The sequence below is a fragment of the Hordeum vulgare genome, chromosome 7H, assembly GCF_904849725.1.
Source record: "Hordeum vulgare subsp. vulgare chromosome 7H, MorexV3_pseudomolecules_assembly, whole genome shotgun sequence".
In the NCBI taxonomy this organism is placed as follows: Eukaryota; Viridiplantae; Streptophyta; class Magnoliopsida; order Poales; family Poaceae; genus Hordeum; species Hordeum vulgare.
Genome location: NC_058524.1, coordinates 608835933 through 608854393, shown reverse-complemented (window position 1 = coordinate 608854393; position 18461 = coordinate 608835933). Strand labels below are relative to the sequence as shown.

The 18461-nt window shown below is 43.1% G+C and overlaps 1 protein-coding gene across 1 annotated transcript; it reads left to right on the top strand.

Annotated features, from left to right (window-relative positions):
• The first annotated feature begins 529 nt into the window (after nt 1-529).
• On the top strand, nt 530-4877 carry LOC123413199 (two-component response regulator ORR24-like). Its single transcript, XM_045106146.1, has 7 exons — nt 530-688; nt 808-976; nt 1070-1222; nt 2442-2801; nt 2896-2972; nt 3294-4547; nt 4641-4877. The coding sequence occupies exons 2-7, from the start codon at nt 829-831 to the stop codon at nt 4674-4676; spliced, it is 2028 nt and encodes a 675-aa protein (XP_044962081.1). The 5' UTR covers nt 530-688; nt 808-828; the 3' UTR covers nt 4677-4877.
• The last annotated feature ends 13584 nt before the right edge of the window (nt 4878-18461 follow it).

The following is an 18461-nucleotide window of genomic DNA, read 5'->3' as shown; positions in this document are numbered from 1 at the left end:
ATGATATCATGTAGCTCCAAAATTAGGTGAGAAAACAAAGAACATAGACTCGGATACAGGGTCATGGGCCATGCCAAAAACAAGACATGTTGACATTTGACAATGGAATGGAAACAAAACGATAAATTTGGTGGAAGGGAATGAAAAAAAGCAGAATGACATTTCTTTCTATCTTTTCAAACGATGCTACTTATTTCTTGAATACTCTCTCGCATTTCTTCACCCTTGAGACGATGAAGACACACACACTCTCTCTCTCTCCGTTACGGGTCAAAGGAAGTAAAAAAGACACTCTCTCAATGGTCATGCAAACGAAAAAGCAAGAGAGACTACTATCCTTTGTAATTCAGATGATATCTCCGTGCTCCAACATTTACTGATGAAACAACAAAGCAAAAAACAGAAACACGGCCCATGGTTTTGCTCTCCTCTAATGGAAGGAACCATGGGCCGATAGCACAAGCAGACACAAACATTGATATTATGGAGTAGCTGCAGAAATTATTGAGTAAGAAAGTATTTGACCTCTGGACCGCAAGACTTCCACTCCTTCCCGTCGACCCCTCGACCCCTACAAATAGCAGTCGTGCATCCTCTAGCCCTTCTCACCAGTCACAATTGCAGTCCTGCTCTCCTCTGAAATCCACATTCTTCTATTTCAGCTGCAACAAGGAAGCCATAGTAGGAGGTGGGAAAGTAGGGATCTACTAATATAATGGTGGTTTTTGGGTTGTGTTCTTAGATTGCTGTGGGTTTCGGGTTTCTTAACCAGTGTTTTGTTGATGGTCATGGTGTTTGCTTTGTCAGGTGGGAGGAAGCTCGAAAAACATGGGCACGATGGAAGAGGACCAAAGGCAGATGATGGAGGATGCGACGGTGGACAAGTTCCCGGAGGGGTTGCGCGTGCTCGCGGTCGACGACGACTGCGTCTGCCTCAAGGTACTAGAGGCTCTCTTGCGCCGCTGCAAATACCACCGTGAGTCTCTTGATCGCTCCACTTTGACATGGCCCATTATAATTTAGAATTGGGCCTTTTTTGTTTGCCTGAATAATGCTCGCTGCTATGCAGCAACGGTGGCCATGGATGCCAAGACGGCGCTGAAGATTCTCAGGGCGGGGAAAGTGCAGTTCGACCTGGTCATCACCGATGTGCGCATGCCGGACATGGACGGCTTCAAGCTCCTCGACCTTATCATCCTCGAGATGGATCTGCCCGTCATGAGTACACTCACTACTCAACCCGAAGTCCTAATTTTATTTTTGCATGTAAAATTGTTTTAAGGAGTACATTTACTCCCGAATCTTGAAGATACACCAAAAGGGTATTTATTCCTTTCCACCATGTAAGATGCTATATACGTCTTACATTAATATGTAATGCAAAAGTCTAGAGTTTAGTATCATGTATACAATATATATGGTTAATCTATCTTAGAAAGAACATGTATCGCTCTAATGCAATGTAGACCCCACTATGTACAAGTTTGACGGGTGCATTTATGGACATAATTTAATTTTGTATCCTCTTAATTTTAAAATCCTAGTCATAAGAACTAAATCTGTAATATATTTATTTTTTGTGATATGACCAAATTATTTTTAGTTTTTTTCTAAACTAATATTAAATTTCTAGTCATTGAATTACAAAAAGTGTACAAATGCAGCACACCTGTTCTCTACGGTGGCATGAGTAATACAATTCCAAAACTTGATATGTGGTATTGACATTATTAAGGGATTATTCATCTTTAATCTCCTTGAGATAGTTCATATTTAAAAATATTTACTCCTAAGAATAGCATATAAAGTAGGAGTGTCACTTTTAAGAAGATACATTGAGTAGCTTACCCATGTATCATACGAAAATCATGCCGATTTGTTGACTCTAAACTACAAAACTATTTTGTATTCACGTTATTTTTGACAGAATATGCAACCACAAATATTTATTTTCCTAAATTGTAATGAACCTCCGTTGGTGATAGCTGTTACCATATAAAGATAATTTGTGTGTGACCGCTTAACATGCTGAGAACATTGATTGGGCCGAAAACTATTATCTAGTAGACCAAAGGAACATGGCCAACAAATAGCAATTGATCTTCTCGTTCACTAATATTTAAACGTGATGATATGATTTATCTAGTTGGAACATGTTGTCATGATGTTTTAAGCATTGTATTATGGTTATTTTCTAGGCATTGTATTGAGTTTGTGAATGTTCTCCTGTTTAGTTTGCATTGAAACACGGAAGTTATCATAGCCATGATATCATTTGAAAACATGTGCAAAATACTTGCTTCCCTAGTTGCGCGACCCATTTGGAAAAAATCAAACTCTTTTTTGTCTATAAGCATTTGGACCAAAAAATTATGTTCGCTTGATCGATTATTGTGATGTTATTAATTTCAAAGCTAAGTCACTGCTTATACGACATGCAGTGCTATCAGTGGATTGTGACAAGAAGGTCGTGTTGAAGGCGATAAATCACGGGGCATGCGACTATTTGGTGAAGCCGTTGTGCACCAATGATCTAAAAAACATATGGCAACATGTTGAAAGTAGGAGAAGATCCCAAGCAATAAGCCACATGAGTAGGGACAATGCTGAGGATCAGAGAGTACATCCCGGTAATCTTGGCAGTTGTAAGGACTCAAAGAATAAGAGAAATGATGAGTATTATTCTAACAAGGACAAAGAGGGCACTCACTCATCCACTACCCAAAAGAAGCCAAGGGTGGCATGGACAACTGAGCTTCATAACAAGTTTCTAGAAGCTATCAACCAGATCGGCCTCGAGGGTAAGACAACATATTTTGTGCTTCATTCATTGACACAACACTTGTGGTTATCATGTAATTTTCATTAACAAATATTTTGATGACATTTCTATAGAGGCTTCCCCAAACAAGATACTGGAGCTGATGAATGTGGATTACCTCACTAGAAATAATATCGCTAGTCATCTACAGGTTTATTTTTGTCCCTTATGCTTAATTTTGATGGTTGCATTCCTATTGTTCATAGTCCAACATTTTTCGTATATAAGTGCAAGCTTTTATTTTGTGGGAACCTAGCAAACAAAACTTAGTAATGCAAGGAGCATGAAGATGTGTGTGATTTTAATTCATTTTTGTCCCAAAAAATGTGAGGCATATCTTATACAACACACGGCCACATATTTTGTTTGAACTATAAAACACTTTCAGTTATTTTTGTCCCCAAATGTACTATTACTTTTCCAGTGAGCATGTATCTCATACATGGTTGTTTTTTCTATGTTCTTATTTCAGAAGCATAGGTCGTACCTGAATACAGTCAACCCAAATTCACCTGGTGATGCGAGTGAAAGACAAAACTCATCCATAAACAAACAGAGGAATTTTATGCATGAGCATGATCATGAAAGATGGAATGTATCCTCTGGTGGCAACCCCTACTGGAATCCAAACTATTTTGGTGCAACTAGTCAACTAGGACAACTGACGAACAAACAGAGCAACTTGTGCATGGGATCATTGATCGATGGTGGTAGAATGTCGAGGTATTTCCTTCCACACACACCAGATTCAAGAAGATTTGCTGATTCCGATGACCCTCCCATCAGCCTAGACAATGGAATACCAGATGGCATAATGTTAGATGAATTTTCCTCATATAACTCTGGTACGTCCTATCTTGACTCCATGTGTGGAAAGCTGATGAAGACAAGTAAAGGCGAAAGCCCATCCAATCTTCGAAGTTACTTCACAAACACATCAAGTGGTGGCGGGATGTCGACGCTAGCAAATGAGTACCAGGTGGAACCTCTAAAGAGTATTAACAAATATCATATCAACATGAATGAACCTTCTACACATGTGGTCCATACAGTTGGCAGACCTTCCAAGTTTCCAGGTTTTGCTGGAACCTATAACAACCCTCGATGGTCCTCAATGACTGCTATTCACCATAGGTCTGGAACATCTCATGTCCCACCACGTGTGAACATACCAAGGATCAACCAACTAACGAGCTACAAAACATCATCTAGCAAGATGTTGCTACAAAATAAAATGCAACCCTTCATTGGCAACACCACATCAATGGCAGGTTTAACTGAGCAGATAGTTCCATTCAACATACCAACCAACTCAAGCTATGTAGGGATGTTGAATGGCCAGAACAGTGCTCCAATGGAACCATCTCAGATGGTTAATGGAGGGAGCATCACTACATTACCAATAATCTTGAATGATCAAATATCGCCATTCAACATAGCGAACAACACAAGCTTGGTAGGGACGATGTTGAATGACAATTCTGCACTTGGTACTGGAAGGCCTTCAATGACCGACATTAATACTGTTAATTGTGGAAGAACTATTTCTACACATTCCAACCTTCAAACAGCTGGTTTCTCCGAATTGACTCAGATGCTTGATGACGGGGATGCAGATGGCATTCTCCCTGTGCAAGAAAGTATGGTTAATCAACAAGATCATAATGATATACTGAAAGGCATTAGTGCCTTCTTATCGGACGATATTGTCAACCTTCTAGATGACGTAAGAACTTTTATCATTAGCTTGTATCAAGTCTTTACATATGAATTTTTGAGCTAGACAAGTGTATTTAAATATATATTTTCCTCGTTGTAGGATTTCATTGGAGAACATGGCGTCATTGATGGATAATTATAGTTATACCGGTTAGCTCGACCTACACGCGAGATGTTTTTGCATGTGTGCTGGAGATTATTTTTATTGACCACTGATTTATTCTTGCACAATGTACCATGAAATTATTTGAATTACTGTTATCTAGTTAGAAGCACAGTCATGTTGGAGCTTCTATTTATATTTACTTTTAAATTTTGTTGAGACAAAAAACAATGGTTTGTTCTATGATGCCAGATGTAAACAATTTTCTTCTATATGGTATCAATGTGATGTTGCATCTTTCCCTGAGAAACGTATAGCGTCCCAAGATAGGCATTATACAGATCTAGCACCTCCGCGAGCACCCGCATAGTATCATTCCCAAGACGTCCTCCAAAACCAACATGCATGTGACAAGCAATTTATGCACGTAGATGTATCACAACACAATTTTATAACAAATCCTCAACATCATATCTATACAGCAACTATGGAAGTCAAATTTTATGAATCAATACATACAAGAGTCTCGACCAAGATACGACTCACAATAGAAAATTTAGGAAATGCCTTAAGAAGGCTTAAATAAAATAAGATGGCATTCATGTCGCCAGAGTGAGCTTTGCGTCATGCATTTAGTATTGGTGTGCCGCGGACACCTACCAAGGGCTCTCTGCGGCGTCCGATTTGTCCGGGCGATGCGCACCCGAGTGGATTGCCCCTGGCATATATAACGGGTGTCGCATGCGTGATGGGGGTCATCGTAATGTGGTGATTTCGGTCACGCCCGCTCGCATGTGACGGCGCTGGTTGATCCTTGCCGATGGCCTTTGTCCATGGATGGGGTGCCTCGCTCACGCTAGCTGGACCGACCCGTGCGAATGTTGGGTGAGGAGGCCCTCTGCGCCGTAAGTTTTGCACAAGCCTCCCCCAGTTGGATCCTTGGAGCTCTCCGCATTATCCAATCTTCCCTGGCGGCGCACACTCGTCTCGGTTACATGACTTGTGGATCACGCGAGTTCTGTGGTGATTTCTATCCCGTCTGTGTTGTGCCCCACATGCGAGGGGAGGGGCGGGTCAGCCTGTCAGCGTCCGCTAGTGGCAAGGCGTCCGGTGGACCTATTTTGGTTGCACGAGTTGCGTAGGTGTATTTTCCCATGCTTGACTGTGTGTGCATGCACGAGGTCTCACGACACATAGTTGTTCGGTTACTTGTCGAACGTCACGCCGTTCATTTTGCTAGGTAGGCTGCCCGGATGTCCTAGTGCCCTTCCAATCTTGTGTGCTGACTACGCTCATGTGTCCGGTCGTTCATGGGGTGTGCCTATGCTGCAGGGCATGTCCTACTTATGTCCATGCGTCTGAGCGGAGGTTGGGAGTTGGGACACCCCGTTACACTTTCGTTCATTTTTTTTTAAGTTGTTACACTTTCGTTCATGTGCGTCGGCTGCACCCGTGGGATGGTTGCGCCCATGTCTTGTCTTGGGTTGCCCTTGTCCGGGTATCTTATTTGTATGGTGTCAGCTTTGCGTGGGCCTGTTGCATTCTGTGTCGGTGGAAGTGTGTGTCTGGGGTCATAGATGGGGGTCTTATATACTCTCTCACTCTTCCTCTCCTTTCACATTGTTCTCTTTGTGTTGTGGCTAGGGTTTCTTCCAGATTCCTTGACGTTGGGGATTCATTTGCCGTCCACGTCTATGAACGTGTCGCTTGTCCGTCATTTTTAGGTTTCTTTGTGGTCGGAGTCCGCGGTGAGTTGTTTGTTCGTTGTTCTGATTGAGGTTCGTGTTCTTCTGCTTCTTCTGTTTCTTCACGCAAGCCATTCTTTGTTAAGTTATAGACACATATTGTCGTAGATTTTTCTTATTCTTGACGTTTGTGCTTGTTTTTATTACTTGACTGTTGTTTGACGTAAGTTCTTCGCTATGATGCTTCTACTGTCTTTTCCTTTTTTCTGTGGGGTTTGTTACGTCTCATTTATTTTGGGCTTCTTCTCTTCACTCGTTGTCTTTTTTTTCTCCTTGTCTTGGTTGTAGGTCCTTTTTGCAATTTTTATTCGTCCTTTTGCACGATTCCTGGCCCGGGGTGCTTATCTGTTTTTGTTCTTGTTGGATGTTTGCTATTCACCAGTGTTGTTTTGCAACCAATTACAACTTGACAAATGCCCTTGTACATTGTGTGTCAGCTTAACAGACTCACGAAAACAGGTTTTTACATTAACCAAATTTTGAACCCGTTTAGAACCAGGACGGGAGAATCAAGCTTCCCCTTTATAAGAGTTAGTAGACCCAGTAAAAGTCAAACCTTTAAAATGCGTATAAGAGACACTGTAAATCATTTTTACGATGTGAAATTGCCTCAAACAGAGCAGATCCAGTAAATTAAATTGTATCCCACAATAGCTCTTTTTTTTCTTTTTTTCCTTTCCGTCCCGGCGAGCCGTCTCCGGCCACGGCATGCCTCCCCCCGGCGTCCCGGCTTGCCCCGGTGCCGTCCGCCTCGCCCTAGCCTTGTTCCGGCACCGCCCTTTCTGGGCTACGCATGCAGTGGAGGAGCCCTACGCCGCCCAACATGACCGCACGCTCCCTGGCCATGCGAGCACCCCCAGCACTGCCTCGCTCTTCTTCGGTGTCGCCCAGCCCTGATTCAGGCCGCCGATGGCCTGCTCCGCCCTTCCCGTGGACAGCCTCCCTCGGTAGTGGAGGTCGAACCGGTCGCAATTCGGACCAGCGGCGGTAAATTCTCGCGTGCATCGGCTTCTTCCGACGTGCGGCGAAGGATTCCGTTTTTTAGAAAAGGAGGCATGGCCACGGCCTCTGCATCGAGTGAAGCATGCTGCCTTTTATTAAATCATAACGAAATCAGTCTCAACAAAGTACATTTAGGTCTTAGAAAATAAATAAAAGATAAAAGGCGTCTGTCGCGCCACAACCGGGAATAATAATAGGCCTAAATGACTAACCACCTATCCTATTAATATGTCGCCATCCAAACCGGTTGAAGATATCCTTAGATACCATCTCTTAGCGGGAACCTGACGTCAGCTGTGCTTCCCTGGCAATGGTTCCAGAAAAGTGTTGATCCTGCAATCTCTAGTGTTAGCTAGACGAATGCTTATAACAACTAACCTTCTCCTGCAACGGCACCAGAAGAATGCTGATAGCACTCCCCGACAATGAAACTGGAAGAATGTTGTTGATGGCCCACCAGCGCATGGGTTCGCAACAGTTTTCGAGGGTAGAGTAATCGACCCAATTTGTAGATCGCCGAAAGGAGGTGAGAGAATACTCTCGAGTATTAGCAGCTGAATTTGTCGGATTCAACCACACCTAAAAGATTAGTATCTGCATGCACAGTAGTAATAGCAAAGTAACGAGCAATAGCAGTGGCAAGGAACAGCAGTAGTGACAGCAGTAGCAAGTAGCAACAGTAGCAGCAACAGTAGAGCAAGACAAGTAACAACAATAGCAACAGCAATAGCAGTAGCAGAGAAAGACAAGTAACATCAGTAGTAGGACAAACTCGTAGGCAATGGGTCCGTGATTTGTTTGGATGATATTCATCATGCAACAGCTATAACACGGAGAGATAAGTGGCTAGCTCCCGTTCGTCAATGTGATGTAGGCATGCATTCCGTGTGTCGTCATACGTGCTTAGGGAAAACAACTTGCATGACATCTATTGTCCATCCCTCCCGTGGCAGCGGGGTCCGAAAGGAAACTACGGGATATTAAGGTTCTCCTTTTAATAAAGAACCGGACCAACGCATTAGCACTTGGTGAACACATGAACTCCTCAAACTATGATCATCACCGGAAGTGGTTCCGGTTATTGTCACTCTGGGGTTGCCGGATCATAACACATAGTAGGTAACTACAACTTGCAAGATCGGATCAAAACACACATATATTGGTGACAACATAATAATTCCAGATCTGAAATCATGGCACTCGGGCCCTAGTGACAAGCATTAAGCATGGCAAAGTAGTAGCAACATCAGATCTCAGAACATAGTGGATACTAGGGATCAATCCCCATCAAAACTAACTCGATTACATGATAGATCTCGTCCTACTCATCACCGCCCAGCGAGCCTACGAATAGATTACTCACGAACGACGAAGAGCTTCATGGAATTGGAGAGGGAAGAAGGTTGATGATGACGATGGCGACGATTTCCCCTCTCCTGAGCCCAAGACGGACTCCAGATATGCCCTCCAGATGATGAATAGGTGGTGGCGGCGCCTCCATATCGAAAATGCGACGAAAATTTCTCTTTTTATTTTTTCTGGGACGAAAGACAACTTATAGAGCTGGAGTTGGGGGCGGCAGGTGCGTGTGGGCCCCACAAGCCTGCCCACCGCCACCAGGGGGTGGTGGCGGAGCAGGGGCTTGTGGACCATTGGCCCACCCCCTGAGGTGGAACTTTGCGCAAGTATTTTTGATATTTTCCAAAACTGCTCCCCGTAAATTTTCAGGACGTCAGTCCAGGTTAGTTCCATTCAAATCATGCAAACAAGGGCAAAAGAGTTTGGAAAAGTAGATACGTTGGAGACGTATCAACTCCCCCAAGCTTAAAACCTTGCTTGTCCTCAAGCAACTCAGTTGACAAACTGAGAGAGAAAGAAAAACTTTGACAAACTCTGTTTGATCTTGTTGTTGCAACTATGTCTAACTCATAACCAGAATTTCAGCAAGATCGCAAGTTAACCACATAAGCAAATGACACAAAGGTCTCATGGTAAACTAATATCAATGGCATAATCAGCTAACGAGCAAATAATAATGAGTTTCAAATACCAACACTTCAATCAAAACAAGCATGAAGCAATGTGAATAGGTGGTATCTCGTTAGCTCTTTCTGAGACCGCAAAACATAAATGCAGAGCTCTTTCAAAGATCAAGGGCTGACTAAACATTGTAATTCATAGCAACGAAGATCCTGTCATAGTCATACTCAATATCAATCAAAAGCAAAGCATAAAAATGACAGAGGTGCTCTCTAATTGGTGCTTATATAAGAGGAGGATGACTCGACAGGAAAATAAATAGACAGGCCCTTCGTAGAGGGAAGCATTGATTTGCAGAGGTGCGAGAGCTCAAGCTTTGAAAACAGAGATAATAATTTTGGGTGGCATGCTTTCATTGTCAATGCAATGACCAAGAGTTATCAATATCTTCCATGCTACTCATGCTATAGGCGGTTCCCAAATAGAAAAGTAAAGTTTTAACTCCCCCACCACCAATCAATCACACTCCACGGTTAGCCGAATCCTCGGGTACCGTCCATACTAAAATCAATCCCGGGGGGGTCTTGTTTTACAGTTATGTTTTCGATTTAAGCATGGAACTGGGCATCCCAAATACCTGCCCCTTTCTCGTGAAGGACTGTGAATAAACACATGTCGAGGATAACACTCCTAGCATGGAAGATACCAATAGCCCTCTGTCACCACATGAGCGGTTCGGGCATGCAAAACAGATTTATTTCTTGAAGGTTTAGAGAATGGCACATGCAAATTTACTTGGAACGACACGTAGATACCGCAAATAGGTAGGTATCATGGACTCTCATGGAAAAACTTTTGGGTTTATGGGAGTGGATGCACAAGCAGTATTCCCGCTTAGTACAAGTGAAGGCTAGCAAAAGACTGGGAAGTGACCAACTAGAGAGCGACAACAGTCATCAAGATGCAATGAGTTTGACTAACATTGAATGCAAGCATGAACAGGATATAAATCACCATGAACACGAACATCATAGAGGCTATGTTGATTTTGTTTCAACTACATGCATGAACATGCGCCAAGTCAAGCCACTTGAAACATTCAAAGGAGAATACCATCCCATCATACTACATCATAGTCATCTCAAAATCTATGTTGGCAATCAAGACAAACCATTATAAGCTCAGCATGGCATCAGAAACTATGATCTCTAAGTTGTCATTGCAAACATGGTTCTCTCACAACAAAGCTAAATCTGGGTCGACAAGCTAGTCATATTTACAAAAACAAAATAGATAGAGTTCATACCAGCTTTTCAGTCTCAGTCACTTCATCATATATCATCATTGTTGCCTTTCATTTGCACGATCGAACGATGAAAACGATAATAAGCGCATTGGACTAAGCTGAATCTGCAGGCAAAAACAAAGGAGAAGACAAAATAATATGGCTCTTTGAAAGCTAAATAGGTAAGCATGTAAGAACCACTAGGCATTGTAACCAATATCTTCTACCTTGACACAAAGAAAAAGAAAACTATATACACGGGAAAGCTCCCAGCAAGCAAAAGAAGAAAGAAAAATCTTTTTGGGTTTTCTGAAAAGGACACAAAACAAGAAAACAAGAAAACAAAAAGAAACTAGCATGGATAATACAGTGGCAAAGTGTAAACACCGGCTAACAGAGTGAAAGCATAAGCATGAATGTAAAGTCGGTGAGAACACGTACTCCCCCAAGCTTAGGATTTTGGCCTAGCTTGGTCTACTCCCATGGTGGGAAATAACCAGCTCCACGATACTCCAAAGCATACTGTGGATGCCACTGCTGTGTGAGCTCCTCCGGCTCCCATTGATAAACTGGCGTCTAGTACTCGACTGGCGGCTCGGGCACGGGCGCCTATGGTTGGGCCAAGCCCCAATATGCGTAGATGTCTGCGGCCATAATAGTGTACCTGCCTGCATGAAGATCAAACAAAGAAGGAGCAGGCAAAGTAATAGTCTCTCGAGTACCCTGACTAAACACCAGGTTACAAATCATCCGTCTACTAGCATCTCTATCCAGAAAATCATGGCGAACCATGCTATCATAATCCAGATATCTCTCAGGGAGAAGCATCTCTCCTTCCTCTCCCAGTCAAATGGGTATCTCAAAGTGTCTGGCAAGACGGGTAGCGTAGATACCTCCATAGACGACACCCTTGGAACGGTTCAGGTTCAACCGTTGAGCTACTATAGCGCCCAAACTATAAGTCTTATCATTATAAAGGCCTTCGCGCAGAACCGCAAGGTCTGAAGAACTAAGTGATCCAGCCTCCCCACGGCCAATCAAACATTTTCCCACAAATAGTGAGAAGTACCGAAGCACAGGAAAATGTATGCAAGCAATTCTAGCGCGAGACACACCTCTCTCCTCTCCAACAGCAATAGAACCAATGAAATCCTCCAAGTCCCGTGGACGAGGATCATGAATATCCCCAACATAAGGTAATTTGCATACATTGCAAAAATCCTGTAGTGTCATGCACTGGGGAACATCATATGTCATGAACTCAACCATGGGAGGATTCTTCCTCGGGTAAAAGTTGAAGCTTTGAACGAGAATGTTGGTGAGGAGGAGGTATTGTGGGCACTTATCTTCAACGAACGCAGTAAGACTTGCGTTCTCCACCAAGTAATAGAAGTCTTCATAAAGTCCGGCGGCGCGCAAAAATTCATCACTTGGCCACTCGCACGCTCGAATTTCTGTGACTCGAGGGACTGCGTACTTGGGGTGGTTCTTCTTATCCTCCTTGGGGTTACGGCTTGAAGAGCCTCTCAAGAACCTCCTCATCTTTTCCTTTTTCTAACTTTGAAAATTTCTAAAATTTTTAGAGACTTCGAAAGAAAAGCGAATAAACATTAACCCAACTTGTAGCAACTACTTCTACTAGTGCCTAGAGACCGTATCACGCGCTAAAACTACTTGGGACCAGCTAAAATCAACTTTTCAAGCTCAAGAACAGGGTCACCAAGGTAGCAAGAATTCGCGAAGGATAAAGCAGTAGAGCAAAAACTAATTGGACCAAAGGAGGAGTCACTTACCAAGGAGCAATTTCCCCAAAACAGTTCGGAGAATGGTGCTTTGAGCAAGGAGATCGAAAATCACAGCCAAATGAGCAAGAACACGGGTTTGAGCTGCGAAACAATTTTTTCTGGAGGTGGAAGAAGAGGCTGGGAGCTGGAATGAGTCGAGGGGGTGCTTGTGGGCCCCACAAGCTTGCACCCCGCCACCAGGGGGTAGGTGGCGGTGGGGGGGCTTGTGGCCCACTGGTGAGTCCCCCTGACCAGCTCTCAGGCCCAGAAATTTTCAAAAATTTCAGAAAAATCATACTAAATTTTCAGGACCATCGGAGAACTTTTATTTTCGAGGTATTTTTCTCCGGGACGCTAAAACAGAAAACAGGAAAAGCTAAACTAATTCTATCACTTTTCTTCTAAGCAACACAAAATGAAAACTCAAAACAGAGGTATGTGACTCTCTGATTCATCCGTTTCATGGTCATCGGAAGAAATTTGTCAAAGGGGTTGATCAAGTCCTTATGACAAAACCTTCTCGAATCGCAAGAGAGAACAGAGAATTTTCGAATAGCCACTAAGTCACCTCAATGGGGATATGAATCTCCCCAACAAGCAAATCATACTTCATCTTGACACGAGGAATAGGGCATTCAAAACTCCCAATAAGAATTGATGAAGTCTTTCCAATAGCATTGATGCAATGTAATGGATATCGTTTCTTCGAAAAGTGCACTGTGTGCTCGTTACCGTTGACATAGAAAGTGACATTGCCTTTGTTGCAATCTATAACAGCCCCTGCAGTGTTTAAAAAGGGTCTTCCGAGGATGATATCCATGGCATCGTCCTCGGGAATATCCAAGATAACAAAGTCTGTTAAGATAGTGGTGTTAGCAACCACAACAAGCACATCCTCGCAAATGCCGATAGGGAAAGCGGTTGATTTGTCGGCTATTTGCAGAGAAATTTCACTGATTGTCAACTTATCCAACTCAAGTCTACGATAAAGAGAAATCGGCATAACACTAACACCGGCTCCAAGGTCACATAAGGCAGTTCTTACGTAGTTTCCTTTAATGGAGCAAGGTATAGTGGGCACTCCGGGATCACCAAGTTTCTTAGGAGTTCCACCTTTGAAAGTGTAATTGGCAAGCATGGTGGAGATCTCAAGATCTGGTATCTTCCGTTTATTAGTCACGATATCTTTCATGTACTTGGCATACGGAGACATCTTGAGCATATCAGTTAACCGCATCTGCAGAAATACGGGTCTTATCATCTCAACGAAGCGCTCAAAATCCTCATCATCCTTTTTCTTGGATGGCTTAGGAGGAAAGGGCATAGGTCTCTGAACCCATGGCTCTCTTTCTTTACCATGCTTCCTAGCAGTGAAGTCATTCTTGTCGTATCTCTTAGGTTGTGGATTATCAGGATTAACAGTAGGTTCAATCTCCACATCCTCGTCATGGCTAGGTTGAGCATTATTATGAACATCACTGTCCACATTGTCACCAGGTTCATGTTCATCACCTAATTGTGTTTCTGCATCAGACGCAGAAATATCATTAGGTTCTTCAGGTGTGATAGTATTTGGTGAACTGACGTGCAGGTTTCTATCATCCTTGTTCTTCTACTTAGGATGACTAGGTGTATCAGCATTGATTCCTTGAGAATCTTGATCAATTCTCTTAGGATGACCTTCAGGATACAAAGGTTCCTGAGTCATTTTGCCTCCTCTAGTAATGACTCTGACAGAATTCTCATTTAATTCATTGAGCAGGTCATTCTGAGCTTTAAGTACTTGTTCTACCCGAGTAGTAATCATAGAGGCATGTTTACTCAGAAGCTTCAGAGCATTGACATTTCTGTCTACACAAGCACTTAGATGGCTAAGCATACGGGCACTTTGTTCCAAATGTCTGCTAACATAATCATTGAAACTCTGTTGTTTGGCAACAAAGTTGTCAAATTCATCAAAGCATAGGCTAGCAGGTTTATCAAAAGGAATGTCACTCTCATCAAACCTACATAGAGAATTCACTTCTACTACCTATACCGGGTTATCGAGACCATGGATCTCTTTGATAGGTGGTAGATTTCTGACATCTTTAGCTCTAATGCCTTTCTCTTGCATAGGTTTCTTGGCTTCTTGCATATCTTCGGGACTGAGGAATATAATACCTCTTTTCTTAGGAGTTGGCTTAGGAGGTGGTTCGGGAACAATCCAAGCATTATCGTTGATCAAGAGGTTATTCATTAGAGTCTCAGCTTGTTCTACAGTTCGTTCCCTAAAAACACAACCGACACAACTATCTAGGTGGTCTCTAGAGGCATCGGTAAGTCCTTTATAGAGGATATCAAGTATCTCGTTCTTCTTGAGAGGCTGATCAGGCAAAGCATTCTGTAGCTGGACAAGCCTCCCCCAAGCTTGTAGAAGACTCTCTTCTTGGAGTTGAGCAAAGTTGTATATTTCCTGCAAGGCAGCTTGCTTCTTATGGGCAGTGAAATATTTCTCACAGAAGTAATAGACCATCTCCTGGGGACTACGCACACATCCAGGAGAAAGAGAGGTGAACCAGGGTTTAGCGTCATCCTTTAGAGAGAAAGGAAACAACTTAAGGATATAGTAGTGGCGGATCTTCTCCTCGTTAGTGAAAAGGTTGGCTATTTCGGATTGTTTGGCAAGATGGGCTATGACCGTCTCAGACTCATAACCGTTAAAAGGATCAGATTCGACTAGAGAGATTATCTTAGTGTCGACAAAGAATTCATAATCCTTATCGGTGACAAAGATAGGCGAATTGGCAAACTTCGGATCAGTTTTCATCCTAACTTCCCAAGATTTTTCCTTCCACTTGAGAATTAATTTCTCAGCGTCATAGGCATCCTTACACGCAAGAAAATCCTCAGCTATCTCTCCCTCCATAACGTAACCCTCAGGTATATCAGGCAATTCATATCTAGGAGAGCTAGATCTAGCTGGAGCAAAAGCAGGTTCTATCTCAATAGCATCAGCAATATCAGAAGCATCACGAGCATTGGTAGTAACTCTAGCAATATGAGCATCAAGGAACACTCCTAGTGGAACAGGCAAAGGAGCATCTCTAGCAGTATCAAGCATAGCATCATCAGGCAAAATAGCATCTCTAGCATCATCAGGCAAAGCAGTATCAAGCATAGCATCTCTAGCAGTATCAGGCACAGTATCAAGCATAGCATCATCAGGCATAGCATCTCTAGCAGTATCAAGCATAGCATCATCAGGCATAGTATCAGGCATAGTATCAAGCATAGCATCTCTAGCAGTAGTATCACAAGCATAATCAAGCACAGGCGACAAATCAAGATTTCTAGCAGGAGGTGATGTCGCAAACTTACTTATAACTGAAGGTGAATCAAGTGAACAGCTAGATGGCAATTCCTTACCTCCCCTCGTAGTTGAAGGCAAGACTTTGGTCTTCGGATCCTTCATATTCTTCATAGTGATCAGCAGATATAAATCCCAAGTGACTCAGAGAATATAGCAATACCTCCCCAGCAACGGCGCCAGAAAAATGTTGACGTGAGTTGTGCTTCCCCGGCAACGGCGCCAGAAAAATGCTCACGTCAGCTATGCTTCCCTGGCAATGGCTCCAGAAAAGTGCCGCTCCTGCAATTTTTAGTGTTAGCTAGACGAATGCTTATAACAACTAACCTTCCCCTGCAACGACACCAGAAGAATGCTGATAGCACTCCCCGACAATGAAACTGGAAGAATGTTGTTGATGGCCCACCAGCGCGTGGGTTCGCAGCAGTTTTCGAGGGTAGAGTATTCGACCCAATTTGTAGATCACTGAAAGGAGGTGAGAGAATACTCTCGAGTATTAGCAGCTGAATTTGTCGGATTCAACCACACCTGAAAGATTAGTATCTGCACGCATAGTAGTAACAGCAAAGTAACGAGCAATAGCAGTGGCAAGGAACAGCAGTAGTGACAGCAGTAGCAAGTAGCAACAGTAGTAGCAGCAGCAGAGCAAGACAAGTAACAGCAGTAGCAACAGTAGTAGCAGCAGCAGAGCAAGACAAGTAACAGCAGTAGTAGGACAAACTCGTAGGCAATGGGTCGGTGATTTGTTTGGATGATATTCATCATGCAACAGCTATAACACGGAGAGATAAGTGGCTAGCTCCCGTTCGTCAATGTGATGTAGGCATGCATTCCGTGTGTCGTCATACATGCTTAGGGAAAACAACTTGCAAGACATCTATTGTCCATCCCTCCCGTGGCAGCGGGGTCCAAAAGGAAACTACGGGATATTAAGGTTCTCCTTTTAATAAAGAACCGGACCAACGCATTAGCACTTGGTGAACACATGAACTCCTCAAACTATGATCATCACCGGGAGTGGTTCCGGTTATTGACACTCCAGGGTTGCCGGATCATAACACATAGTAGGTAACTACAACTTGCAAGATCGGATCTAAAACACACATATATTGGTGACAACATAATAATTTCAGATCTGAAATCATGGCACTCGGGCCCTAGTGAAAAGCATTAAGCATGGAAAGTAGTAGCAACATCAAATCTCAGAACATAATGGATACTAGGGATCAATCCCCATCAAAACTAACTCGATTACATGATAGATCTCATCCTACTCATCACCGCCCAGCGAGCCTACGAATAGATTACTCACGAACGACGAAGAGCTTCATGGAATTGGAGAGGAAGAAGGTTGATGATGACGATGGCGACGATTTCCCCTCTCCGGAGCCCAAGACGGACTCCACATCAGCCCTCCAGATGAAGAACAGGTGGTGGCGGTGCCTCCGTATCGAAAACGCGACAAAAACTTCTCTTTTTATTTTTTCTGGGACGAAAGACAACTTATAGAGAGTTGGGGGCGGCAGGTGCCTGTGGGCCCCACAAGACTGCCCACCGCCACCAGGGGGGTGGTGGCGGAGCAGGGGCTTGTGGCCCACTGGCCCACACCCTGAGGTGGAACTTGGCGCAGGTATTTTTATATTTTCCAAAACTGCTCCCCGTAAATTTTCAGGACGTTTGGAGAACTTTGATTTCTGCACAAAAATAACACCAAGGCAATTCTGTTGAAAACAGCGTCAGTCTAGGTTAGTTCCATTCAAATCATGCAAATTATAGTCCAAAACAAGGGTAAAAGAGTTTGGAAAAGTAGATACGTTGGAGACGTATCAGAACCCAGTAACCAAAGGCTCCCTGGCTTCTGCAGGAGTGAGTAAGGACCACGTGCGGATCAAGGCAGTAGCCCGGAAGATAACGTGTAAAATGTGAATATAGCTTTGTATGTTAAACACTACATCATTTTTGCAGTTCCATGCAGCCCAAAATAGTGCACAGGTTCCTATACGAGTAAGTTGCGTAGATTCAACATCAACCCCCTTTAACCACGCCCCAAATAATGTGTTTATGCTATTAGGTGGACTGATGTTGAAAGCAATGTGAATCAAGCGCCATAAAAGATTAGCCATAGGACAATCGAGAAAGAGGTGATTAATAGTTTCTTTATTCTAATAGAAGTTGCATCTTTGATTGCCTTTCCAATTACGCTTGGCCAAATTGTCCTTTGTTAGAATAACTCCTTTGTGAACAAACCACATGGAGATCTTTATTTTTAGTGGAACTTTGACCTTTCATATATGCATGCATTTTGGAATAGGCATGGAATCTATGAGGTGCAAGTACATAGATTTTACAGTAAATACTCCATTGACGGTCAACATCCATTGAACACTATGAGGGCAATCAGAGAAGCTAATGTCCATCAACCTTCTGACTAGTTGCAGCCAGCTAATCCATCTGTCACCAATCAAGGCTCTACAGAACTGAATATTTAAAGGAGTCTCACGTAATATTGTCGCAACAGACGCCTGTCGATGTTGGGCAATATTGTAAAGCTGCGGATACTGAAGAGCTAAGGGCGACCCCCTAGCCACGTATCTTCCCATAATCTAGTTAATTCACCATTTTCAATGATAAACCTAGTCCTGTTGAAAAATGTAGTTTTAGACCTCATCAAAC

Coding starts and splice junctions, on each gene's coding strand:
- LOC123413199 (XM_045106146.1), top strand. CDS start 829: ATGGGCACGATGGAAGAGGACCAAAGGCAGATGATGGAGGATGCGACG. Junction 977..1,069: donor GCGCCGCTGCAAATACCACC/GTGAGTCTCTTG, acceptor GCTGCTATGCAG/CAACGGTGGCCATGGATGCC. Junction 4,548..4,640: donor TTGTCAACCTTCTAGATGAC/GTAAGAACTTTT, acceptor TCCTCGTTGTAG/GATTTCATTGGAGAACATGG.